The sequence below is a fragment of the Podarcis pityusensis genome (assembly GCF_964106645.2).
Source record: "Podarcis pityusensis genome assembly, chromosome: Z".
Lineage (NCBI taxonomy): Eukaryota > Metazoa > Chordata > Lepidosauria > Squamata > Lacertidae > Podarcis > Podarcis pityusensis.
In genome coordinates this window covers 48964303-48992293 of record NC_138044.1, presented here as the reverse complement: position 1 = coordinate 48992293, position 27991 = coordinate 48964303, and the positions used below count along the sequence as shown (strand labels likewise).

At 42.5% G+C, this 27991-nt stretch overlaps 1 protein-coding gene across 2 annotated transcripts; it reads right to left on the bottom strand.

The window, feature by feature from the left end:
* Nucleotides 1-11: 11 nt before the first annotated feature.
* On the bottom strand, nt 12-26892 carry IL13RA1 (interleukin 13 receptor subunit alpha 1). Of its 2 annotated transcripts, XM_080990398.1 has the most exons (10): nt 26561-26884; nt 22809-22966; nt 19928-20054; nt 18373-18493; nt 11415-11590; nt 9908-10047; nt 5350-5491; nt 2562-2655; nt 2081-2165; nt 12-131 (listed from the first exon to the last, which is right to left on the bottom strand). In XM_080990398.1, exons 1-10 carry the CDS (start codon nt 26781-26783, stop codon nt 51-53), a joined length of 1347 nt encoding a protein of 448 aa, XP_080846524.1. In that variant the 5' UTR covers nt 26784-26884; the 3' UTR covers nt 12-50. The 2 variants fall into 2 exon arrangements, with proteins under 2 accessions (XP_080846524.1, XP_080846525.1); XM_080990399.1 differs by lacking the exon at nt 12-131 and having other exon boundaries at nt 5354-5491; nt 26561-26892.
* Nucleotides 26893-27991: the final 1099 nt, after the last annotated feature.

Sequence of the window (27991 nt, the reverse complement as noted above, 5' to 3'; positions counted from 1 at the left end):
ATTGCCAAGAAATTCAAGAGTCATCTGATGTAGACGGTCCCCTCGTTTCCTCAGTTCTCATTACAAGAAGGCTGTATGAATACCAACAAATGGGTTTGCTCATCCTTGATTGGGTCTTCGGGGGGAGGTTTCTGGAGACGAAAGAGAAATAGCAGTCTCTTAAAACAAATTAATGCAGTGTTTCCCAACCGGGGGCTATATGGCCTCCTGGGGGCCCCAGGATATTCCAATGGGGCCACAGGTGAAAATCACGCAAATGGGGGGGGGGTCATGTCACAGCACGAGGCTAGGGGGCCACAGAGGGAAGTGAGAAGTGAAGGGGGGAAACCATTATAGTTATTTGTTTAAAATCCTGTTTGGCTGGCTATCTGCTTGGCCAATCAGAAGTGGGTAAGGGGGCAGTCCACCAGGGCCTAGTGCTCCTTTTTTGCCATGTGTGTTTTCTTGGAGCAGTCCTGGTTTGTTTCCGGTGGGAGAGAGCGATTGCTGAGGCTCCCATTTTGACATGTAGAGCCCATGATCCAGAACCCCCAGGTCAGGTAAGTGTGGTGGTTGTGTGACAATGGGTAGGGCTGGGTGAGCCGGAGCTGCCTATTGCTGCCACCAGTGTTGGGCCTAGTAGCAGCCTGGGCCTCACTCTGCAAGGAGCAGCATGGTGCAATCTGCTCCAGCGCCTAGTGGATTGAGGCCTTTGGATGTTGCCGAGGGGTGCAGGACCCGTCAGCAGCATCGGCCTGATTCTGCAAGCCACCGGGTGAAATCTACCCCAGCGTCTAGCCAAGCAGGGTCATCTGGTGCTGCTGACTTTCATCTAGTAAATAACTAAGTGTCTACTCAGAAGAAAGCCACACTGAGTTCAGTGGGCCTTATTCCCAGGTAATGGTGTGTGGGGCTTTAGTGTTTTATCTAGGCAGCCAGGGCTCCTCCGGATGACAAGATACGCTCGTACCTTGGTTGACGAACGCTTTGCAAGTCAAACATTTTAGCTCCCGAATGCCGCAAACCCGGAAGTGCATGTTCCGGTTTGCGAACATTCTTTGGAACCTGAACATCCGATATACCTTCCAATTGGTTGCAGAAGCTTCCTGCAGCCAATCGGAAGCCATGCCTTGGTTTCCAAACATTTTGGAAGTCAAACGGATTTCCATAACGGATTCTGTTCAACTTCTGAGTTACAACTGTCTTTTTGTCCCAGGCCCATGAGAACAACTTGCTTTTTCAAATTCTGCCATATATGTAGAACTCCCTGTGCGCCTTTTGGACTGTATCTGTAGGTTTCCCCCTCTGTATCAAATGACTGGGGTCACATTAAGTGTTGTTTACCTTTTTATAATACATGGGAGATGGATCTCCCCCGGGAGGTTCTGGACTCTCCTTCTTTGGAGGTTTCTAAGCAGAGGTTGGGTGGCCTCTGTCATGGATGCTTTAGCTGAGTTTCCTACATTGCAGGGGGTTGGACTAGATGACCCTCGGGGTCCCTTGCAGTTCCATTATTCTATGTTTTTCTGCTTCAACAATATTTCATTATGTTCCTATCGTTTTATGTTATTGTATTTTGTATAAATTATAACAATTATAAACATGTTCTATTTACAAACAAAACATTTAAATAGCTACCTTTCTACTTGTAGGACGGGGGGGCATGGGCATAGCCAGGATTTTTGTTGAGGGGGGGCAGAACCTCATATTTGTATTGATTTTTTCTTATGGGGCGCAGCTGCCCCCTGCTACATCCGGGGCAGGGGGCACAGGAAGGAAACAAGGTTGGGAAACACTGATGTAATGAATCAAATGGTTGTCTTTTTTTAGGAGAGAGAAAAAGCAACACGGAAATAAAATTGAAGGAGACTTCAGAAAGTAATCTGTTACCCAATACATTTTAAGTACTATAAATCTTCCTTACGGGCAACTCTGATTAAGTTATTTCAAGGAGAAACTAGAACCATCTGCCACACCATTAAAAGTGTGTGTGTGTGTGTGTGTGTGTGTGTGTGTGTGTGTGTGTCATTCTGAGCTTGTGCTTCTCACTCACACATTAGGTTGACCTTAGATAGACTATGATTGAGTGGCCAGTACTCACTTGAAGATCTTCAATGTGCTCTTCAAACATTTGTTTCAGAAACTTTCCAGGCTCAGGAATTGTAGGAAGAATCAACATTTTAATCCTTCAGAACATTAAAAAAGAAAAGAATTAAGGGGTTCTAGATACCAAATTTTGTTTAACTCATTCAACGGTATTTCATAATTGTTCTCATGATTTATTTAATATTCTACAGCCTTTTAAATGTGTCTGTGGGAAGAAGGGGTTTTGTTTTAATTATTTACTTGTTTTTATCCTGTATTTTGTTCTGGGAACCACCCTGGGATCCTATGATGAAGGGCAGTATATAAATCATAATCATAATAAATTTACACAAAACTGCACCATGCCAGAACGGTCATATTCTCCCATATTTCATACCCCTATTCCAAGAACCTTTTAAAGTGAAAGCAGAGCTTTTTGGAAGATAGATATACCATATACAACACACTCAAACAGAAGTCATTAATAAGTCTCTTACCTCTTCTGGTGTATGAGGAATATGATAGTCAGGACTGCCACACATAATGGAAGGAGAATGTATAGAAGGAGAGAAAATGGAAAGTCTCTCTCATCTGAAAAAACAAAGAATGAGAAGTAGTCAGGCACCTGACTCCCATTTAGGAATTTAAAAAGCTGTAATAGCAACAGAGTAGCTTTCCTTTATATTCCATTTCATGTATATGATTAATATTACCCTTTAATCTCATTTTCTAATTCCCTTCCAACACTATTTCTTGCCTTCTCCGCTCAGAAAAGGGGAACTTGATGGAGAAAATTATAATCATAATTACCATTATAATCTGTTTCCCCAGCTGTTTGCTAAACACATGCATGTTCTATCAAAACCTCATTCCCTGCCTGAAAAGTTGAGTGAGTACCAAGGGGTGTAAGTGCCCAGAATGTTTGTTTTCCTCATTCCCTGCCTGACCTTTTCACCATTAATCTATAAAAAAAGAAATGCTCTTCTGCTGGTATTTGTGTTGAAAGGCCAACAAGAAAACTTTTGCTGTTCGTTAACTCTATGTTGGCTAGGATTAACATTCAACATTTGACAGTGACCAAGTTCTCAAAAACTACTAAGTGAAAAATTTGCTGCTTCTTTTCTATAGAAACAAATTCCTGCCCTGCTTGTCTTAGCATGTTGTTTTAAAGCAATGGATTTTGAGGGTTGTTTTGCTCTCACAATAAGTAGCAGTTGTGCTTTGAAATAATAAATGTAAAAATGCTTTCATTGCTTTGTCTATTTTTGGATTTTCTATTAGAAGATGATCATGAATAAAATTTTGTTGTTTCTGATGCGGCAATGTATTAACTATTTGGAATGAAAAGTTGCATTCTATAAAACTAACCTTGCTGTTTCTTATGCTGTGCAAGTTTATTCAATGGAACTAGATTCAATATATATTTCCAACCAAAGGCAAAACTAATTAAAAATAATTTTAGATCTATTGAAAAATTTCCTCCATGAAACTTTCATGAATATTCATTTCCTTATTTTCCCCCCAACCCTGATTTGATTTATATATTAATAGCTCCTATAAAAGTAACAAACACAGCTGTGTCTCCTTCCACAATTCGCTGCCACACCAGATCTTAATGATATTTCTTTCTTCAAACCTGACTTGATTCTGTATATTGATGGCTCTTGTAAAACAAATGACCGTGATGATTCATGCCTGATTATGTTGTGGTATGTGATTATGAAATTCTTGAAGCTTATTTCCTTTCAGTTATTGAAAGGTGCCCCAATTTGCTAAGCCCAGATGGCTGAATCCTTTACAAATAGCTGTTTGGAAGATAGTAGGTATCAGAGTGCAAGTGCTAGTGATTTGCACACTTTTGAGCATTCATGCCCACCAAAGAAAAAGAAAAAGCCTAGAGAACCTGATTCCCTATTATTTATTTATGTTCATGAAATACCAATGTCTTTTTTGTATTCCAGTGACTGATTCCAGGCCGCTATTGGATATGTAAGAGAGTGTGTCTGACTGTTTTCCCCATATTAGTATGGTACTTGTTATGTAGGATCAGTACTTTCTCCTTTGTGAGTAACAAATATTCTGCCAAAACAAGGTACCATGTTGAAATGAATCCGGAACTATCTTCCTTTCAAAAAACAGAGGGAATGTTGGAGAAAATAGTAATTTCCGAAAACTCATCATTTTGCTGGTTCCATTTTCTTTTGAGTTTATGACCTAGCTAAAATGAAAAGAATTGTGCCTGCCTACCTTTTATGGCAAGTCCTAGGCTCTGTAGTTTAACCCACAGTGGCACCCGTGTCCCTTTTTTTTTTTTGCCAATCAGAAGGTCGGCGGTTTGAATCCCCACCATGGGGTGAACTCCCGGTGCTCGGTCCCTTCTCCTGCAAACCTAGTAGTTCGAAAGCACATCCAAGAAGTGCAAGTAGATAAATAGGTACCACTCTGGCGGGAAGGTAAACGGCGTTTCCATGCGCTGCTCTGGTTCGCCAGAAGCGGCTTAGTCATGCTGGCCACATGACCCGGAAGCTGTATGCCGGCTCCCTCGGCCAGTAAAACGAGATGAGCGCCGCAACCCCAGAGTTGGACACAACTGGACCTAATGGTCAGGGGTCCCTTTAATTTTACCTTTTATGGTACACTGTACGTAGTGATTGTTTGTTCCAGCACATTTGGATATGGTTCTTTACAGCCTCCTCCTTATTTTTGAGGCTGTCCCGAAGCACATTTGTATTTCACTTGTATTTTCTTTTGGGTTTCTGGGAGGGATAGCTCCAGCCTAGATACCCTTTTAAATTTATCCAGCAGACCTTCCCTGCTCCAGGTTCTCTTTACTCAACATGCAAGGGGTTGCTGGTGCCAGCACGGGACCAACTAAGAGGCAGTGTGTGGTACAGCCGCGGGGGGGCGGGGAGAGTATGCAAGTGAGGAGGCCCTGGGAAGGTTGCACACAGTGGCTCATCTGAAAGCGGTCTACTGTTTGAGATACCCTGGGTTAAGAGATTAGCAATTTCAGGGAATTTCAGGGGTACAGGCACAACAATTTTAATTAAAGGGTTTCCAAAGGCAGCTTTGCCAGATGTCAGCAAATGAAGTTGTACCAGAGGAAAGAAACTTGGGTCTTTGCCAAGTAGTGGGATGCACTGTAAAGCACTGACCTTCTACCAGATTAGAATTTATTTGTAACCTATAAATATAAAATCTGTGCAGAGATTTAGTTCTTTTGATTTGGTTCATACAGTCAGCTCAGCAGTTCATTACCAAGAGTCTTAGAAAGTTTCTTCTCACCTACTTCTACTGCCTCGCTCCACTCACTCCAGGGATCATGTGTGCGCTTACAGTTGGTCTTAGAAGTCCTGGCTCTCACCCGGAAAGTGTAGTATTGTTTACTCTTGAGAGTGAGTGTTACATTGTTACATGACCTGTAAATCTTCAAAGAACAACAAAAAATTGTTTGTATAATCTATTGGTGATATTGTTTATTTTATTTTAATGAAAAATAAACTCACAACATACCATAATACAAAAATGAAAACCAACAGTCTAACACATCTAACCCACTAAATGAGTTGATGTGCTGTAGATTTAAAACATACAAGAGCTTTGAAGAATTGCTTTTGATTGAAACGGATTTCACATATGTTACTTCTGACAGGACTGCTTTAAAATATAAAACAGGAATTCTCTGTTTGCCTATGTGGCAAACGTGTCAGATTCCTGCCCAGGAAGTTGAACAAAATCATATCCACAGAGAGGCAGCTTGAAAACGAGTCTTTGCGAGCTTAAAAATGGAGCACTGGCCTTAATTGTGAGTATTCCTTCCACCTGAAAGTGGGAGGGCATCCTGCAAATTGTTAATTGGCCCTCTGGTCTCTGGGAGCAGGGGTGTGACTACCACTTTTTCGTTCCAATCCCACCCGTCCAAAGGAAGGAGAGTTGCGCATGCCAGATGTGTGTAACCAAAGGTGCATTCTATCTAAAGGAAATGACACAGGTTGGGTGACCACCCTTACTCCTTGTGACAAGCAGTGAGATAAGTGTAGAAATCTGCCATTAGAGAAGCTTAAGTAGTTCTTCTGTACCAGATTTCTGTTTGCTGCCTGTTTGTGCCTGCAGCACCATGAGAATGCCTTCCAAGTGGTTTCATAGATTTTGTTGGTACACTGATTCTGTGAGGCTAGGATTGTATTGATCAAGTGTGGTCTGTAGCCTTAAAGATAGTTGGTCATGTGTTTGAAGGTGGGGGATGAGTGCGCTTTCTTTCGGTGCAAAATGTCTGAGTACCAAATTAATAATAATAATAATAATAATAATAATAATAATAATAATAATAATTTCTTATTTATACCCTGCCCATCTGGCTGGGTTTTTCCAGCCACTCTGGGCGGCTTCCAACAGAATATTAAAATACAATAATCTATTAAACATTAAAAGCTTCCCTAAACAAGGCTGCCTTCAGATGTCTTCTAAAAGTCTGGTAGTTTTCTCTTCGACATCTGGTGGGAGGGCATTCTACAGGGCAGGTGCCACCACCGAGAAGCCCCTCTGCCTGGTTCCCTGTAACTTGGCTTCTCGCAGAAGAATTGTACTCAGAAATGTACTGGGAGCCAGTGTAGGTCTTTCAAGTGGTCTCGGCAGCCGCTCCCAGTCACCAGTCTAGCTTACGCATTCTGAATTAGTTGTAGTTTCTGGGTCACCTTCAAAGGTAGCCCCACATAGAGCACATTGCAATAGTCCAAGCGAGAGATAACTAGAGCATGCACCACTCTGGCGAGGCAGTCCGCGGGCAGGTAGGGTGCCTGCGTACCAGGTGGAGTTGGTAGACAGCTGCCCTGGACACAGAATTGACCTGCGCCTCCATGGACAGCTGTGAGTCCAAAATGACCCCCAGGCTGCGCACCTGGTCCTTCAGGGGCACAGTTACCCCATTCAGGACCAGGGAGTCCTCCACACCTGCCTGCCTCCTGTCCCCCAAAAAGAGTACTTCTGACTTGTCAGGATTCAACCTCAATCTGTTAGTCGTCATCCATCCTCCAACTGCCTCCAGGCACTCACACAGGACCTTCACCGCCTTCACTGGTTCTGATTTGAAAGAGAGGTAGAACTGTATATCATCCGCATAGTGATGAACACCCAGCCCAAACCCCATGATGATCTCTCCCAGTGGCTGCAAGTAGATGTTAAAAGCATGGGGGAGAGGACAGAACCCTGAGGCATCCCACAAGTGAGAGCCCAGGGTTCTGAACACTCATCCCCCACACCACTTTCTGAACATGGCCCAGGAGGAAGGAGCGGAACCTCTGTATAACAGTGCCCCCAGCTCCCAGCCCCTCTAGACGGTCCAGAAGGATGTTATGGTCGATGGTGTCAAAAGCCGCTGAGAGATCCAGCAGAACTAGGAAACAGCTCTCACCTTTGTCCCTAGCCCACCAGAGATCATTGACCAGTGCAACCAAGGCAGTTTCAGTCCTATGATGAGGCCTGAATCCCGATTCGAAGGGATCCAAATGGTCCGCATCCTCCAGGCGTGCCTGGAGTTGTTCAGCAACCACTCGCTCAATCAGCTTGCCCAAGAATGGAAGATTTGAGACTGGGCGATAGTTGGCCATATTGGCTGCATCTAAAGATGGTTTTTTAAGAAGCGGTTTGATAACCGCCTTTTTCAACGGGTCTCCCTCACAAAGAGAAGAATTCAACACCCCGTGAAGCCCACCGCCCAGCCCTTCCCAGCTAGCTTTTATAAGCCAGGATGGGCAAGGGTCAAGGAGACAGGTGGTTGGTTTCACTTGTCCAAGCAGCCTGACCACATCCTCGGAGGTAACAGATTGGAACTGATTCCACGCAACTTGACTAGACAGGACTCTAGCACTCTCCTGCCCCGGCCCTGCTCCCACGGTGGAGTCTACCTCTTCCTGAATCTGAGTGACTTTACCTGCAAAATTTTTTGCAGGAGATCATGTGGCCTGTACTGGGCCCCAATGTAGCAGGTGGTTCCGCTAAATTGCGAACCACCTGAGTCTCCTGCTGCTGTTTTCTGCAGATGGAATATAGGTGGTGAAGAAAGTCTTCTTCGTTGTCGCTACTGCCACTTGGTAGGCTCGACATTGAGCTCCAACCCATGTCCGGTCAGCTTCAGAATAAGTCATCCGCCACCGGTGCTCTAGCCGTCTCAGTGATTGTTTCATTGCCCTCAGATCCGTGGAAAACCACGGGGCTGTCCAGGCTCCATGCAATTGGAGAGGGCGCATCGGAGACAAATATTATGTATCCTGTGTTGTATGAACTTGTTCATGGGTAGGCAAACTAAGGCCCGGGGCCCGGATCCAGCCCAAATGCCTTCTAAATCTGGCCTGCGGACGGTCCAGGAATCAGCGTGTTTTTACTTGAGTAGAATGTGTCCTTTTATTTAAAATGCATCTCTGGGTTATTTGTGGGGCATAGGAATTTGTTCATTCCTCCCCCCCCCCCAAAAAAAATAGTCCGGCCCACCACATGGTCTGAGAGACAGTGGACCGGCCCACTGCAGAAAAAGTATGCTGACCCCTGAACTTGTTCATTTGAGATAGAAACAAAAACAAGGAATGTTTCTTTCTCAGATACTTTCTGTTCTTCTTGTTTTCATTATTTCATGAGTCTATTATTCCAGTAGACTTAAAATAGATATTATTCCCTCCACTAGTGGAGACAAAAAGTTTAATTTAGACCTTTCCCCAGAAATGATTGGGTAGATTAATCCTTCACAAGACATCCCCCCACCCCAATGTAGAATACCGAGCTATTCATGTGAAGCTGACTAAGAAAATGATTAAATGTAGGTTACCAAGGCAAGGCTATTTAAGTCCAAGAACAGCTATAGCGGGTGAACCAGCTGGAGCTGGGCATAGGCACTGCTTGCTAATAAAGCCAACTGATCCTCTAGTCACCGTTTCAAATCAAGGAGAACCCCTAAACCACATTTCTCTTTGCTCAGGGGAAATGCATCCCGCCTACCACTGTCCCCAGACACTGGCCCAGAACTGCCTACCCTCTCTTGACTCAGACAGAATGCAGAGAGGGAACTGTGTGTCATCTATATGTGAATGACACTGCGCACCAAGCCAGAAATTAGGGTTTATTTGTCAATGCTCACTCACATCAGATCTAGTTAACTTTTTTAATAGTTTCCAGAAGTGGAACTGCTTTGGTCTACTGCAGTAATACAGTCATGTCACCTTAAAGAACTTAACAAAGTTCTCAAGGCGTAAGTTTTCATGGACCAAAGTCTGCTTCACTAATGCATGAAGTGTGATCTTCAGCTGGCAGGTGTGTGCGCACACACACACACACACACAAATGTAGAGGGGGAAATGGAACCAATGTCATGACAAGGAAATTAAAAAAATAGACAGACTTGAAGCTTAGATGTTTTAAAATAAACACAGCAACCACTCATAAAGCAGTACTGAGGACTACAAATATCCTGGCACTGGATGTATAGGTGTTAATTATTACAGTCATACCTCATGTTGCGAACGCTGCGGGTTACATTCTTTCAGATTATGTCCCACGGCGACCCAGAAGTACCGGAAAGGGTTACTTCCGGGTTTTGCCGCTTGCACATGCACAGACGCGCAAAATGACATCATGCGCATGTGCAGAAGCGCTGAATCGTGAGCCGCACATGTGCAGACGCGGGTTGCATTCTGTTCAGGTTGCGAACGGGGCTCCGGAATGGATCACGTTCGCAACCAGAGGTACCACTGTATATAATTATATATGTGTGTGTTATAAGAAATCTCTTAGCCTTCAAGGTGCCACCAGTCTGCTATCTAAAGTAGATTACATGGTAGATACTAGAGCAACTTACTTCTGGGTCCAGTTTGTTATTAATTTCTAGTTGATAGCACATGTCATTCAAGCCCCTTGGTTCAGTCCACTGTAGAATAACTCCTTCATTGCTCCTTTTGGGCTTTACAATCAATGGAGGATCAGGTTTTACTAGAAATTCTGAAGTCAAAAAGAAAACACACACACAATTATATATTTTTAAAATCCAACATTAACTCAATGGTAGCATATTTGTGAGCTGTAAAATAAAACACACTCCAAATATTATCTACGAGGTGTAACCCACCTAGTACCACAGTGAGAGAAGACACAATCTACAAACCATTGGGGTCCATCTAGCTTGATATTTGTCTGAGAGCAGCTCTCCAGGGTTTCAGCCTGGAGTCCTTCCCAGCCTTACCTGGAGAAATAGGTGAGCCCTTTCCCTGCAGGGAGTTCTAATGTAAGTATATCCTCTACTCATCCAGACTCACCCAAGTCTTGCCTCTTGCATATACCTTAGCTCAAGCTCTTTCCTCCTAACTACGGTGTTTTATTGTGTAACGGTCACACTTTCTGTGCAGATTATTCATTTGCAAAAAGAGGGGTGCAACTATTACACAAGGAAAAACATGATGCCGGGGAAAAACCTGTGAGGCATGGCCATTATGGAAACAAGTTTGTTTTGCGTGTTAATCTATCCACTGTACAGTTCAGATCCCAGTTTCTCATGCCTCACTGATGGCAGCTTCTCCCACCCGCTTGCCTGACTGCCTGCTCCCGTTGCCTTTGGCCAGTAAGAGAATGCACAGTGAAAATACCCCTGCAACTGTTATGCAGGGAATGCTCTGGGACCATTTTGGGGGCCAGAAAAAGGGGGATGCGACTATTATGTGATGGTGACTTGTTTACTGTGGAAGTATGCCAGCAACTCCCTCAAATCAGAGGCAAGGGAGCCTGCCTTTCTTTGGGATGATTCCCCTGCTCCTGGTTATTTTTTCCCCAAAAGCTCTGGTTGCCCGTTCAGTATTTTGACATTTATACCCCACCTTTCTTCCATGGGACTCAAGGTGGCATACACTGGCTTCCTAAGTAATCTCAGCCAGGCCAGAACCAAACCTGCTTAGCTTCAGCAAGGCTGCTGCATTGTGCTGCCTTTGGGCCATGTTCTGGGAGTTAAGGCATAGTAAATTAGGGTCTGGAAGAAACATCATCCAGGAGCTCTATTGCTTATACTTTCAGTTGTTTTGTGGGCTCAGAGTGAGTTAATGGCAATGACTTATTGATAGCCTGAGCCCAATGCAACTAAGAAATGATATCCTCCACTAAGTTCCATCAGAACGTAAAGATAAGGAGAATTCTTCTCAATCTACTAGTTGGAATTCCCGGTGGAGAATGGCCACCACAGCATCATTCAGAAGCCTTTTAAATGGGGAAAAGAGGCTATTTTAAATATGCCAGCAGACCATTAGAATCTGCAACACCATTTCCAATCCCAAGCCTTTTCACATGAAACAGACCTATAGCCAAGCAGCTTGTAAACTTACCATATACTTCTGGTAATTTATTCATTATACACACAGGCTGAATGTCTCTGGAATTGCCCTGGATAGAAATGCTGAGTCCTGGAGGCCAATAAAGGTTTGTGTCGAAAGTGCATCGAAAGTCATCGCCTTTTTTAGTGTAATGTGTGCATGGCCCTCCTCTATCCTGATCAATATACCTTGGGGGCAAGAGGAAGCAACATCAGCACACCTAAAAGTCAGGATGGTAGCAGGTCAACATGTTTGCACTCCTATACTATTAAGGCAACAGAAAACAAGGATGAAGTGCAGTGATGCTTTGTGGTAGTCTTAGATTTTGGATTGTTATTGGTGCCACCTAGTCCTCTCCCCCACCTTTATATTCAAGGTAAAAGGAAGCTGTAAAACAGCCACTGTATCCAGTCACTCTCCATCTACTTGAAAAGGGAAACTCCATTTTTTCACTGGCCATTATTACTCCCCCCCCCCCCCCATTATTATTAGCTTAAGGAGCTACTGGGTAAAATTCCATGGTCAGAAATACTCAAAGAGAAGGGAGTCCAAAGTAGTTAGGAGTTTTTTAAAGGTGAAAAACTGAAGGCTCAAATGCAGACAATTCCAACAAGAAAGAAAAGATGTCTGGTGCGGCTGCATGAGGAGCTTACAGTTGAGTTGAGACAGGGGAAATCAAGAAGGAAGAGTATACAGAGTAGCCAACAGTTACAGGGGAGCAGTTAAGTTGCAGAAAGAAGGCTTGCAAGAGGTTAAAAATAATTAATAAATGTTTCTTCCACTATGTTTGAAGCAAGAGGAAGAAAAAGAAAGCAGTAGGTCCTCTGCCTAGAGAAGATGGAAAAATGCTGATATCAAAACAAGTGACCTTAGGAAGCAAAGCGGCAGACTTCCGGAGCAGCACGTTCAGTGACCGGGTGAGGGACTGCGCTCCTGGCAACTCAAGGCAGACCCAACACCGGAGAGAGACCATGGGGAACGAGAGGCGTAAGTTACCCCGACCTCAGGTGGGGATCCTGAGGGCTGAGCCCAAAGCCGCGCATCAAGGGGTTTCCTCAAGTTTCCGCTCCTTTGTTATTTAAAACATTTACCAGTGGAGATGGCATGGGGGAAAACCTCAGCGCAAACAGGCAGAACCACTCTCCGACGCTGGCACCTCAAAACCCGGCGAGTCAGCGCTGAACTCTCCATTAATTTAAAACTGACAACGAAGAAGCCCCCCCCCATTTAATATCGAGAAAATATTTAGAATAAGAGTGAACAAGTCAAAAAGCAGGAAAAGACCATGGGATTGTCTAGTATTTTTGAACTCGAGGCTACACAGAGTAAAATATTGCTAAAGGGCAGAGCAAACCCCTTGTATATAGATGGGAAACATATTGAGATCATGAAAGAAGTCCCAATCCATCTGTTAAAAAGGAGAGACAATTATAAATTTACATTGGCGCTTAAGAAAAATAAAATATTATTCAAATGGGAATTCCCTCAGGGACTCACCTTTACATATAAAGAGAGGAAAAGAACTTTCAGATCGGTGGAAGAAACCAGAATCCTCTGGAAGAAGTACTGGCAAGAGTTAGGAGGAGAGAAGCTTCAAGAGTGAGAAAATAAAAACAAGATAAGACTAAGACTTTTAATTACGATTTGTATTTTCTGTTTTCCTTTATCCTTTTTTTCTTCTTTCTATCACCACTTGATTACTTAAGTAAGACTTGACAAATTAAAAAAATTGTATGGCATTTAAATGTATCTCCTGGAAACTGAATGGGCTGAACAGTAAACTAAAAAGGAACAAAGAAGAATGTATATTAAAGAGGGGGGAAATGGGATATTATATGTTTACAAGAGACTCATATATCTAATAAGCATATAAGGGTTTCAAAAAATAAAAATTTGGGTCTAGAGTATATAGCATCAGGTACGGAGAAAAGGAGGGGAGTGGTCATCTACGTAAAACCAGTCCTAAACCCGCAACTGTTATTTCAAGATGAAGAAGGCAGAGTCCTAAGGGTAGAGATACAAATAAATGAAGAAAAAATAATTTTGGTGGGGATTTATGCCCCAAACAATAACAAATTAGAATTCTATAGAAACTTAGAAGAGAGACTCTGGGACTATGCCAGTGAAAATATAATAATTACGGGGGACTTAAATGGAGTTGCATCCATCAAAATGGATAGAAAGGACAGAGATAGACTATTTAACTCAGGTAGATTACCATTCTCCTTCCAAATGACAGAAAAGTTCAATCTTTATGATACTTGGAGAATTAAACATCCTAACGTAAAAGATATCACACATTTTTCTGAAGTTAAAAAGTCAGGTGGGAGAATTGATGTGATCTGGACTTCAAAAAAATTGACACTGAGCTTGGAGAAAGCAGAAATTTTGAATAGATCCCTGTCAGACCACAACGCAGTAATGATACATAGGAAATTTAAAAAACGTACAAGGGGGAGGTGGAGGATGAATGATGAATTATGGAGAGATGATCAAAGGGTAATTAAAGCCAAAGAAATGCTGAAAGAATTCTTTGAAATAAATGAAAAACAAGTCACAGATAGGAAAATAATCTGGGATGCAAGCAAAGCCTATATGAGAGGCTTTGGAATACAACAAATGGGGAGGATTAGGAAGAGTAAAGAGAGTAATATCATGGAAATAAATAAACAGATTAGAGAAAATGTAAAAGAGTTGGTAAAAAAACCCTAAAAATGAGAAAATACTCCAAAACATAAAAATTTTACAATCCCATATATCCAATTTAATAAATAAAGAAGTGGAAAACAAAATCAAATGGACTGACAAAGATAATTTGAATCGGCCAATAAACCTGGCAAGATGCTGGCCTGGTTAACAAAGGAAAGACAAGTGGAAAGAGTTGTAAATAAAATAACAGACCAGGGAAAAGAAATTATCGACCCGGACCAAATTAAAGATAAATTTATGAATTATTACAAAAAACTATATGAACTAGAACACAAAGATGCGAATAAAGTTAAAAAATACCTGATAGAAAACAAGTTGCCAGAGATTGAGGAGGCTGAACATAGCCTACTAAATTCAAATATAGAAACAGATGAACTTAAAGAAGTGATAAGGAAAATGAAAGTTGGAAAATAGCCAGGTCCGGATGGGATTTCAATAATATATTATAAAAAATTAGAAGAAATAGTTATCCCCAAGCCTAAAAAAATCATGCATGAGATACTGGAGAAAGGGAAAACCCCAGAATCCTGGCATGAAGCACTAATAACACTCTTACCGAAACAAGATACGGATCTGAACCTTATTAAGAATTTTAGACCAATTTCACTACTAAACATGGATTATAAAATATTTACAGGTATCCTGGCTAACAGGTTGAAAAATTTCTTAAACGGGGTAATAGGAAATGATCAAGCTGGCTTTTTGCTGGGGAAGCAAATAAGAAATAATACAAGGATAATTATTGACTTACTGGAATATACAGAAATGAAACCAAGCAAAAAGGTAGCAATGCTACTGGTAGATGTGGAGAAGGCTTTCGGCAGTGTGTCATGGAACTTCTTAATTAAAACTTTTGAGAGCTTGAGAACAGGAAACAACATCATGAATGGAATTAGGGCAATCTATGACAACCAGAAAACCAAAATAATTATAAATAATGAAATCACTGAAGAATTTAATATAGAAAGAGGGATTAGACAAGGTTGTCCCTTGTCCCCACTCTTATTTATCACAACGTCAGAGACTCTCTTAATAGCAATAAGGAAAGATCAGGAAATAAGGGGCATTAATTTAGGTAGCCGATATTACAAGGTGAAGGCATTTGCTGATGATGTGATTATTACTACTGAAAACCCAAATGAAGGCATACAAAAAGCACTAGTCAAAATGAATGAATTTGGCGAGGTTTTGGGATTTAAACTGAATAAAGATAAATCTAAATTATTAACAAAAAATATGGGAAAGAAGGAACAAGAAGACCTAGAAAGAATAACAGGTCTAAAGACCACAAACAAAGTAAACTATCTGGGGGTATGGATTACAAATAAAAACACTAATTTATTTAAAGACAATTACATCAAAAAATGGAAGGAAATTAAAGGAAATTTAGAAAATTGGAGTCAATTGAAGCTGTTATTATGTGGCAGAATATCAATGATTAAAATAACAGTACTTCCCAAAATCCTCTTTCTCTTTCAGACAATTCCAATAATTATTGGGACAAAATGTTTTAAAGACTGGCAGAGGGACCTGGCCAGTTTTATTTGGCAAGGGCAAAAAAGCAAGAATGAATTTTAAATTGTTGACGGAACTCAGAGAAAGAGGAGGTTTTGCAGTCCCGGACCTCAGAATGTACTTTGAGGCCGCATGCTGGACTTGGTTGAAAGACTGGATGTTGCTTAGGAATACCGATGTCCACCTAGTGAGGAAGGCCTTATTCGAAGTTTGGGAGAGGAATAAATCCAAAGTTATAACAAAAACCCCTTGGTGGATATCACCTATAGAGTCAACTGCCATTCATAAGAATAACATGAACAATAACTGGCCAACTTACAGAGACTTGGTGGATGAGATAAATTATTGTCCCAAACTGAAAAGGTTTGAAGAACTCAAACAACTAGGGGTAAATTGGCTAGAATAATAACAGCTTAGGGCGACCTTTGAAAAAGATAAGACGTTAAAAAGGTTTGATAATAAAGCATAGATCTTAGAGGAGATTTTACAGAACAACCAAAAGACTCTCTCCAAAATATACAAACTGTTACAGAATGCTCAAACAGAAAAAGAGGAAAAGGGAAAGGCCATAATAAGATGGGAGCAGGACTTAGGTTATGTAATTGAATATAAAGAGTGGAAAAAACTGTGGACAAAAAAATATTAATTTTACAGTATGTTATTTAATAAGAGAAAACTACCTGAAAATGCACCATAGATAGTATTTAACACCGGAGAGATTGGCTAAAATGAACAAATCGCTTAGTAATAAGTGCTGGAGATGCACAAAACAGAACCCTTTACCATATGTGATGGACATGTCCATAGATCAGAAAGTTCTGGGACATGATCCAGGAAGAAATAAAAAAGTTACTAAGAACTTCACATAGCAAAAGACCAGAAACATACCTCTTGGGAATATTGAATAGGTATATTTCTAGAGAAAATACTAAATTCTTTCTGTACACGACATCAGTGGCGAGAATCCTAGTGGCTAAGTACTGGAAGGGTAACCAGGTACCGACCAAAGAGGAATGGTTATGTAAATTATGTGAATATTTGGAACTGGCCAAATTGACGGATATAATAAGACTAAAGCCAATGAATACAGTCAAGAAGGAACAGAAGTGCTTGAATGATTATTTAGAAAGACAAGGTTCTAATGTAAAAATTTGGCTGTGTCTAGAATGACCCTTGTGAATGGAAAAGGGGAAACACACACACACACACACACACACACACACACATATATATAGAGTGCACATTAATGATTCCGTGTCATCCTAGAAAAAGTGACAAGTGGGGTGCAGTGGGGTTCTGCCCTGGGCCTGTTGTTATTCAATGCCTTTATAAATGAATTGGGCAAAGGAATGGAGGTGACGCTCATCCAATTTACAGACAACATCAAACTCGGAGGGGTAGCTAATGCCTCAGAAGACAGAATCAGGATTCAAGATGACCTTAACACATTGAAGAACTGGGCCCATACCAACAAAATGAATTTCAATATGGACAAATGTAAGGTTTTGCACTTAGACAGGAAGAACTAAATGCACAAATATAAGTTGGGGGACCCCTGGCTTGCCAGTTGTACATGTGAGAAGGGGGCCTTGGTAGACCACAAACTTAACATGAGTCAACAGTGTGATGCAGCAGCAAAAAAAGCTAATGACATTCTAGGCTGCATCCACAGAAATATAGTGTCCAGGTCAAGGGAAGTAATAGTACCACTTTATTCTGCCTTGGGACGCGGGTGGCGCTGTGAGTTAAACCACAGAGCCTAAGGCTTGCCGATCAGAAGGTTGGCGGTTCGAATCCCCGCGACAGGCTGAGCTCCTGTTGCTCGGTCCCTGCTCCTGCCAACCTAGCAGTTCGAAAGCACATCAAAGTGCAAGTAGATAAATAGGTACCACTCCGGCGGGAAGGTAAACGGCGTTTCCATGCGCTGCTCTGGTTCGCCAAAAGCGGCTTAGTCATACTGGCCACATGACCTGGAAGCTGTATTGGCTCCTTCGGCCAATAAAGCGAGATGAGCGCCGCAACCCCAGAGTCGGTCACGACTGGACCTAATGGTCTGGGGTCCCTTTACCTTTATTCTGCCTTAGTCAGACCACAGTTGGAATACTGTGCCTAATTCTGGGTGCCACAATTTAATATGGATGTTGACAAGCTGGAGTGTGTGCAGAGGAGGGCAACCAAGATGATTAAGGGTGTGGAAACCAAGCCCGTATGAGGAACGGTTGAGAGAGCTGGGTATGTTTAGCCTGGAAAAGAGGAAACTGAGAGGAGACATGAGAGCCATCTTCAAATATCTTGAGAGTTGTCACATTGAAGATGGAGCAAGCTTATTTTCTCCTGCTCTGGAGGATAATACTTAAAGCAATGGACTCAAACCAAGTTACAACAAAAGAGAAGAAAGAACTTTCCGACAGTATAAGCTGTTCAACAATGGAACAGACTACCTTGAAAGGTGGTGGACACCCCTTAATTTGAGGTTTAAGCAGAGGTTGGATAGCCATCTGTCATGGATGCTTTTGTTGATATTCCAGCATTGTAGGGGGTTGTGTTAGATGACCCTTGGCGTCCCTTCAAACTCTACAATTTTATGATTTTATGATTCAAAACAGTTTTCATCATGTTTCCCAAAGGGATTTCCAAACTGAGGAATGTTTGATTAAAATCCCTCACAGCTCTGCGCTGAAAGAGAGAGGGCCGAGTTCCCAAATTCCCTACACAATGGAAATAAAAGAAAAAATTAAGTACAAACCAGTAATTCAATTTGTAGGTTGTGTTAGGACTTGCATTCTCTCCACGCTGCCATGAGCACATCATGTACTTCATATTGTACCACATACATAGGATTTTAGTGGCTCCTGTACCTGCAATACCTAGGAAGCAAAAGCATCAGAAGCAGGATTGGTTGCATCAAGTACCTGGCTTTAACTAAGCATTCCTCCTTCTTCAGTGAGCTTCTGAAACTGTGGCCCTAACTTGCCTGCAAAGTAGTACTGCTGGAGCCCAGAAATTGGGTTTCAAGCACAGCAAGACTCAAAGGCTTTGAACTAGCAAAATTCCGCAATTCCTAATTTAGGCTAGGCCATGCAAATTAAACCCACCTGAAAACATTTACTTTGTGTACTTCATTCTATAGTAATGATTGGTGCTTGAAGGCTTAATTTAGGGGTGGGGCAGGAAATTATCAGATATATGGAATGGGAAGGTTCAACCATCCCCAGCCCTTTCTTGCAGCAGAGAATTCACCAAGTACCATCCATGTATTTCAGAGCATTTTGTCAATTCTGAAAACGTGTTGGAATGTTTTAGTCTTAACCATCACACCCATGCCAACCCCTCGGGCCCCCAGGATGACTGCTGACTGAAATGGAGATCAAAATGGGGCAACGGAGTAACAAAAGGGAAGCATCAGCATGCCAGGGAAAACTCCTATGTTTGCAGAACTTTGCAAAAAGCCCATGAGGGTTGAGCACAAAGCACTTTCCTGCTCATACTTCCCAGCAACTGATATTCCTACATGACGTAATACACAGCCATCATGACAAGTAACCACTGAGAGCCTTAATTTTCCATTCATTTGTCTAAGCCCTTTTAAAGGCATCTAAGTTGGTGGCTACAACTGCATCTAGTAGTAGCAAGTTCCATAGTTTACCTAGGTGCTGTATGAACAGTACTTCCTTTTCCCTGTCCTCAATCTCCCACCATGCATTTTAATTGAATAATCCCAGATTGTTCTATTGAGAAAGGGAGGAACACGCTCCATTCTACATTTTCTCCATACCATGCATGTAACCTGCAGCTTATCTGCAGCGCTGCCAACCAGAAGGGGTTTAAAGAGTGCTATCAAACAGTGTCCAATCCCTGCACATCTAATGCACATGATACTTCTGTGGCTGTTCGAGAATGAGCAAACTCATGCTGAGAATGAAAAGGCCTAAGGCAATGTCTCTCAACTTCATGGCCTCCAGATGTATTGGACTACATTTCCCACAGTCTGTTTAATAGCCTGAGTGGTTTAAGCTGATGGGAATTGTAGAATGAAACATCTGGAGGCCACCGGGTTGGGGAGGACTGGACTTAGGGAAATGTAGCACTGGGTGCAAAACTTGGGCAGGGGATCTCAAGAAGCTTTCTGGTTTGGAGTACAAATATGGATTTGTTAAGTTGATACAGATATTTGTGCAATTTTTGATAAATAAATGTCTAATACAAATCTGAAGAGACAATGCATGTACTTTTGTAAACCAAGAACTTCTTTAATAAAAAATATTTTTTAAATCTATAGAATGCAGTGTCTGAAAACTTACCATTTTGACAAAGAGTGATTTTAACATAATCTCCATCACCCTGTCCTTCACATGAAGTGGCGACTCCAAAAATGACTTTTTTACCCAGAGGTATGAACACTGTCCGAAAATTTTGAACATTCCATTCCTATGTTTGGAAGGAGGGGAAATCATATATACATGTATTAAAAGCTACTAATCTCAAACAAAGTAATTTTTAAACCCGATTCCACAGGATAAAAATCATAAGGCTTCTACTGGTAAAAGACTCTATGTGTACAACTATACTAGTAGCAGTTTCCTTGGAAGCCAAAGGCTGCATTTCTAAACACACTCACCTGGGAGAAAGCAAAGTAACTTAAGTCACTGAGGCTTACTTTTGTGGAGGCATACACAAGATTACATCTATTTCTGGTCTCAATTATTCTGCTTGTTTTTCTTTATGTTCACTTTAATTAAATTACATTCCTATATTTCCCCCCGTTTATTATTTTGTATTTGTATTTTTTATCTGTCTCCGTTGCTTTCTCTCTATGCTCCTGACAGTCCATTTATGGAACACTCATCTATTAACCCTTTACTCCCTTGTGCTATTTATGATCTCTTTTTCAAAATCATCATAATACTTTCCTACTCTTGCTAATTATTGCATTCTCTTTTACTCTGTCTTCTTGCTAGTACACAATATTCCCCTTTCCCTCACTGTCTTCTTAGATTTTGAGCCTGTGGGAAAGGCCTTGGAATTTTTAATTTCTGTACAGCACCCGTTAGGCTGAATGTGTTTAAGTAGCAGCAGGAACTGTGGTACTCCCCTCGTGTGCTTTTCCTGCTATCACTAGTCTTTTCTAGTTTAGTTTTCCACATCTTACTTGAAATGCACACAATCCAATCACAGAAATCACTCCAAAGAGTTAAATGTCCGTGAAGTTATACAGAAGCCTTTCCATAACTGTGATGGCAATAGTACACTGCAGGAGTCACACAAATGCAACTCCTATCAGTATGGTCAATGGTCAGGAATGATGCCAGTTGCAGTCCACAACAATTGGAGGGCACCATGCAGGATACTCCTGATTTAGATGATTTTGCTATCTTTGTTATTGGACTGCCTAATTTTACCATTTGTTTTAGGCCGTGTTTTGGAAGTCATCTTGAGTTCAAGCCATGGAAAAGCTGGGCATACTACTTGATCACACTTGACTTGCATGTGCAAATGACCCACCAGAGCTCTCTAACCCCACAGGCAGAATGTTGGCATTACTTGCAAGATAGCATGTTGCAGAGAAGTCAGTGACACCAGATATGGGGAACCTCTGGCCTGTAGGCCAATCTGGCCCACCAGTCTTCCCTATTTGATTTGCAAAGCCATTTTGAGCAAGCCACACCCACCTGCTATCTATGATGTCAGGATGTGTGGCAGTTAAGGCTTGGCTGAAAAGGGCTTTGCAGGCACTGATAACATAGTCTCCTCAAGGTCCTTTGTGTGGTGCTCCCCAAGTGCCCAAGAACCAGCTGATCATTACGTGTTTTGCAACCCCTGTGGTGTACTGGAAGCACTGAACACTGGGCTTGCAAAGCACTTTGAACTAGGATTGCCATATCTTGAAGAACAAAAAAGAGGACAGCCTGAACTGCTGCCAGCCCAAGCCAGGGAAAGAGGCATGTGGGAGGGCCACAGAGCCTGTGCACCTCTTTCCCTGGATTGGGCTGGCAGCGGCCATGGTGTGCAGAGCAGCTTGAGCAAGCCTGAGGCCAAGAAGCCCGAGGAGCCTGAGCCAAAAACCCCAGACATTTCCTTTAAAATGTAAAGCTCCGCTCGGATGGGCATGTTGGTCCCTCAAAAGAGGGCATGTCCAGATTTCCCAGATGTAGGACAACCCTATTAGAACACCTCTTCTCTAATGTCCAACAGCCAGATGATTGTCAGGTGTTTGAGAAGAGCTGCACATGGACTGAGCCAGCCCTTTGAATTATCTCCTCTCAAAGGCCAACTTTCACAGGTGGCAACCACCCAACCATGGGGGTAGGAGGGATAAAGATCTTGCTCAGCAGGCCAAAAAAACCTTCCCCACCCCTAGCTGACACACTCAACTGCTAGTTGCCAAGTTTGGTGAGAGAGGGAGAAAGAAAGGAGAGCTGGAGTATCAAAAGGTGCAAAAACATTCAGCAGCAATCTAACACCTAGAAATAAATTCCACTCGGTGGGTCTTACTTCTGAGTAGACATGTATAAGAATGTGTTGTTAGTGGCCCATCGCTTTCTAAGATATCCCTTCTCAGAGGCACAGTACTGTGTAGTATTTGGTTAATGAGAATGGTATAGGACTCAGTGTGATGCATCTAGGTGCCCTGGGGAAATAATATATTTAAAATGTGTTGGACCATTAAATCTTTATTTTTGTGTCCCTTTAAGACTCTCCTGTGTTACCCCCTGCTCGTATTGGTGTTTTCCCTGCTTCAAGATTGCCAAGTGTTGAAAAAGATCATGCCACTTGTGTGTTTATGCATATTTGTGTATGTGTGTGTGTGTGTGCATGCACGCGCACACACACACACACACACACACAAATGCATGTGAGAACACCACTCAGGACATCATGCCAGTTTAACTTTCCATGGTTACAAGAGGAAACACCACCCATGCTAACCTACAAAGACTATATTTAATGCAGCATAAGCGGCTGATTGACCCTCTTCTCCTTATATACCCGCCCTTGGCAGAGCTTGAGTGTCACGCCACCATCAATTCAAACAGATCAGATTTCTAGATTCCACAAGTCTTGTCTGAAATCACTGATTTGCTTCTCAATTCCCAAAGCCCTACTTTTCATCACAATTCTTGTATGTGTAATAATTCAGCAGGGCAATTTCTGACTTGGAATCAGAAGACCCTGAAAGCTTACCTTTTGGCCCCATTCTCCACTGGTGGTTATAGCAGTTACATACCGTAGATTGCAGTCATCTTCTATTTTTACAGGAGCCCATGTCACATTCAGCTGGCAGTTATTTTCATTGATAGTATATGTGATGTTAGTTGGGCGAGGCAGATCCAACACGACTCCTATGAAAAAAAGGAAGGGAAATGGGGGAACCATCACTTTCTATTCTTTTAAGTTGTTGACTTTCAGGACGAATCCAAGCAGCAACTGGAAATGCAGCCAGGTGCACACCCACTGCCACAGAGTTTCAGCCCTTGAGGTCTAAGGAATGCTACTGCCTTTGGGTGACAGTTTAAGGAGCACCACAATATAGGCAGTTGTCAAAGGCCTGCCATCCCTTGGAATTCCATCCCATGCACTGTGCTCAGCTTATTGTGCATGTATGTCATGCACATAGGGCATTATTTGAGAGGCATCATTATCCCCACAGCTGAATACTGCACACCCTGTAACTGCCAACAGCTCCCCCAGGCTTTAGATAGGACTCTGTCCCAGCCCTACCTGTAGATGCTGGGAACTGTTTAGGGAGGTTTTTAATGTCTGATGTTTTATTGTGCTTTTAATTCTGTTGAGAGCTGCCCAGATGGGCAGGGTATAAATAAATTACTACTACTACTACTACTACTACTACTACTACTACTGGACCTTGGGTCCTCTATATGCAAAGCATGTGCTCTACCAATGCCCTATAGCTATAGTCTGAAAAAGGAAAACAACAGCCAGAAACTTGTCAGTACAGCAAGGACGCATCTGATAGGGGAGTCTCAGGCATGGAGAAAAGTGGGTCAAAAGACTGAGAGCTGGTGTGTTATATCACAAAAGTTAAGAACAAGATAGCACAGGATGACTAAGTAGTGATAATATACCTGCCCCTGTACCAGATTCCTGTAATCAATGAATGCTGCCAAGCTCCTCCACCAATGTCCTTCACTACTTTCAAGTTGCACCAAGCTCTTTGAACGCATCACAAAGAAATATCAGCTTCTCCTTCCAGATGTATGCAACTAGCCAACTAGTTTAGAAAAATAACCTTAAATGCACAATTCAAGATCAATGGTACTGACCACCCTGGCATTTGACAAAGCACCTACAGTATTTTTAAAACTTCATTTTAACCTTTAATTAATAGAAGATTCAACCCATTGATGCTTCCAGCTGGATTATGCCCATATAAGTTTTGCTGCCTTTGTATGCCATCAAAAAAGTCTTGTTTGGAAATTATGCTTCCACTTCTCTAGTTCCTGTAGCAAGCTTTTGGTGATTCACTAGGTGCTACCCACACACTTTTAAGCTTTCCCCCTCAGCCTCAAAGGAAAAACTGAGAGTGTCCAAGATTCTTATTTCTTCACCAAATAGCAAACTATGTGGAAATGCAGAGTAACACAACTTATGCTGTGTTGCTCAAAATCTCAGACTAGCTCTCTTAGGTAGCTAAGCTGGCTTCAGCCTATTGCATACTGACATGGAAATATCACATACCAGGTATCTGAAAGTTAATTTTTAGAGAATGTTAGTTTTGTATTTGTTAGCTAATAATGAAGGAAGGGTTCATATTTACGCCAAATGAGTTATCTAAATAAATTATTGGGTTTTCGTTTTCTTTACGCATATGTATATTTCCTTCTTTCTTTGTAGATTGCATTCAAATTGGAGGTATAGCTATGCCAATCATTTAAACTTCCCTTCATCGGTCTCTCTTTTATTATTTTTTGATTGCATGTGCCTGAAGAAAAGTTTCTTCTACAACAACCCTGAACTAGCAGCTCCAGGATAGTGGAGATCTCTTGGACAAGGTATTCCAAGGGTCCCCTTAATGTAAAAGAAAATTCTCTCATCCTGCTGCCTCAGAACATTGCAGGCATTCCATGGAAAGCAAGGGTTCTGCATCAACAGGTCCTTTGGTAGTCTTACCTACAAGGGCTTCCAGTTGGTTAGTCACAGTGACCAAATGTAGCCCTCCAAATAGCTTGTTGTCTTGCAAATATGAAGTACATGGTGTCACAAGCATCTCACTATACACATAATTACTAGATTTCCTCTTGTTGCAGCCCGCAATAGTATTTTTGTTAGCTTGCTGCACTAGTATTTATTTTGCTTGCTGAAAGTACATCAGGAGGGATTATATCTGTAGGTCAACAACTGAAGCCAACCCTGAGTTTCCCTGGGCAACAGATTGCCAGCCGACCTCTTTCTGCCCCTGCCTTTTAACAAATAGAAAATATACAGGCACGCATGTAACATACTCAGGAAACATAGAAAAGAGGCCACCTCACAAATGGCAAAGGACAATCCTTTTTCACTCACACATAGGCATGTAGGCAAGGGACACTAGGGTTGATCAGTAAGATTGGCAGCTCCTCCATCATGCCGCCAGGCAGGCAGGTAGAACAAGATGGCTCTGATGGGCAAAGTAGGTGGGCAGCTGCTGCTGAGGTGAAGTGAGCCTGTTCAGAATGCTAGATTACCATTATTAGGAGAAGAGGCACAAAGCTTCAGCAGCACACAGACTGAGTTATGCTCATATTGGGCTGGGCACGGAGGAGTCAAGGAAACCAGCCAGCCTGCATGCAGTGGAAGACGTCTGGCTAGAGACTGTTTAAACTGTTCCTGTGCTAACAGAACAACAGCAGAAAACCGACTTAATTAGGAAGGTGGAGAAAAACAAATCAAACCCACTGTCCTCTTATAGAGGACACTAATAGAGCAGGAAGTTAAGAAGTCATCCAGCTACTCCTTCTGGACCCAAGTCTACTTAAGCCTCCCTAAACATTTCCAAAATGTTCCTTATTTGGTTTAAGGTCAAGTTATGCAACTTTGCCAAGTTTTGTTCCCAAGCACCTAAAAGAAATTATGAAAATGACAGTAATTTGGGATCCCCCCAAGTGTAGTAGTGATCAGCGAGCTGCAATTTGGACAGCAACCTGGCCGCAGATCAAACAGCCTTGCTGTTGACTTGAAGACCTTTGTATGTTAACATGCCTTTGTAACTTATTCTTTTTTAAATTAGCCAGTCACTTGAATGATTGTCTGTATTGTTTTCAATGGTGTTTCATATTTGAATGTTGTACACACGCGCACCCCCCCCCCGATATTTTACGATGTGGAAGCACATCAATACTTTTATAAATACAAAGTAAATAAACGGAAGGATGGGGGAAAGGGAACTGGGATTTTCTTCAGCACAACGGGCTTCTGTGTGCCGAACTACGCATTAGGAAGGTAAGCAGCAAGGTCGGAAGGCATGATGCCAAGCATCGTCCGGCTTCTGAGGAAATTTAACTCTTGTCTCCTTCCGAGGAAGCAGGCGTTTATCAACACCATATTCGTATCTAATCACCGTAAGATAAATTCCCACCCAAACAAACCCGCGCACCAATTTGGGATGCCCAATTTTAACGAGAGACCACTTCCTTCTCCAACTTGGAGCGGGATTACTTGTGAGGAGCCAATACTTTGAGGAAACAGAGCTCCCTCTCCCCTCCTCCGCTGACTTCTGGGAAGGAGTTTCTCTCCCTCCGACCTTAAGGGGTCGACCCCCCTCACTCTCCCCTCCAGGGACCCTCGCCCGAGCAGGCCTTGCTCTCCAGGGGCTGCAGAGGGCGCCCCCGCAAACCCCCGGGGCTCCCAGCCCGGCAGGAGGAGGAGGGGGCGCCCCGGGGGACCGCCCCCCCCAGGCCCCCCGGCCCGCTCCCCCGGCCCCTTCCCCGCCGCCTCACCTCCGCGCACGGCCCCGGCCAGCAGCAGCAGCAGCAGCAGCGCGGCCATCTCGGCGAGCAGCGGCTCCATCACCCCCCGAGGCTGGAGTGGCGGCGGGGGCGGGCGCTGCCGGGAAGAGCCTCCTCCTCGGCCCCGCCTGGCGGAGGGAGGAGACGAGGGAGGAGGCCGGCCTGAGGGGAAAGGGGAGGCTGCGCGGCTCTCTCCTCTCCGGCCCCTGAGCATGGGCAGAGGGCGCGCTCTCCAGGCGGGTCACAGCCCTTGCTGTGGGCTCTACTCAGAGGAGACCCATTTGCATGAAAGTGGCTAACTTAGGTGCAGTCAGTCAGGGCGCCCCAAAGAAGGTGCCGGGGGATTTCTTCCTTCCTTCCTTCCTTCCTTCCTTCCTTTCTTTCTTTCTTTCTTTCTTTCTTTCTTCCCAGTGTTGCTGCTACCATCAGAATCGAACCTAAATGAATGGCCGTGACTGACAAAGTCCATTAAGTTATATGTATGTAGAGAGAGAGAGGCGATGAGGTAATAGGTGCAATTACATATGGGTTAAGTAGCAAAATCCAGATCAAGACAGGAGATAGATAGAGAGATAATTATTTATAAAATATTCATTTTTTTAAAAAAATATGTAAATATTTGAATACCCAGTAGACCTTGCAGGGCGGAGGAACTTTTCTTTCCTGGTAGCATAGAAACAAACAAAAGGATAAAAGCAGCCATGCAGTCAAAATTATAAAAGACTGTCAGAATGTCACATACGTAACCTAACTCCCCAAGGTTATTGGAAGGATAAAAATGGGGAATACAAAACTCAGTATATATATATATATGTGTGTGTGTGTGTGTGTGTGTGTGTGTGTAGCAAATGTGACTAAAGAAAAATGGGAGTCTTTCATCCCTCTTTCCTTTTTATTACTTTTTAACAGCTAAAAAAAACTTAGAAGAATAAAATAAAGCAAAGGATATACTAAAATATATTTGTTGCTGAAATATAACAAAAGCTGACAGTAGCCCTCTCAAGCATGTCTGTCTCATTGAGTTAAATAGAGTTTACTCCCAGGAAAGTGTGTAGAGGTTTGTTGCCTTAATGAATCTTGTTCTGTTATACAACTGAATCATTTGCAAAAGGTGTTTTCTTCCGTTAAGACAATAATAGCCCAGACCTCCTGCACACACAAAAACACACCCTCCCTAACCTCAAGCAACCAAGCAACCAAAATCAACACTTAAAATTTTAAGATAAAACAAACAAAAAAGCCCTGTTTTTATTAATACTTATTGCCTTCACATTTTTCATGAATAAGTAGGAATTTATTGCTGCATCAATGATTTGATACTTAATATTTTAAAGTTTTTGTTTTAGTACATTTGCAAAAGCTCCAATTGTAAATATAAAAATATACACAGTAATCAACTTATTTGACAAAGAAGAGAGGGAG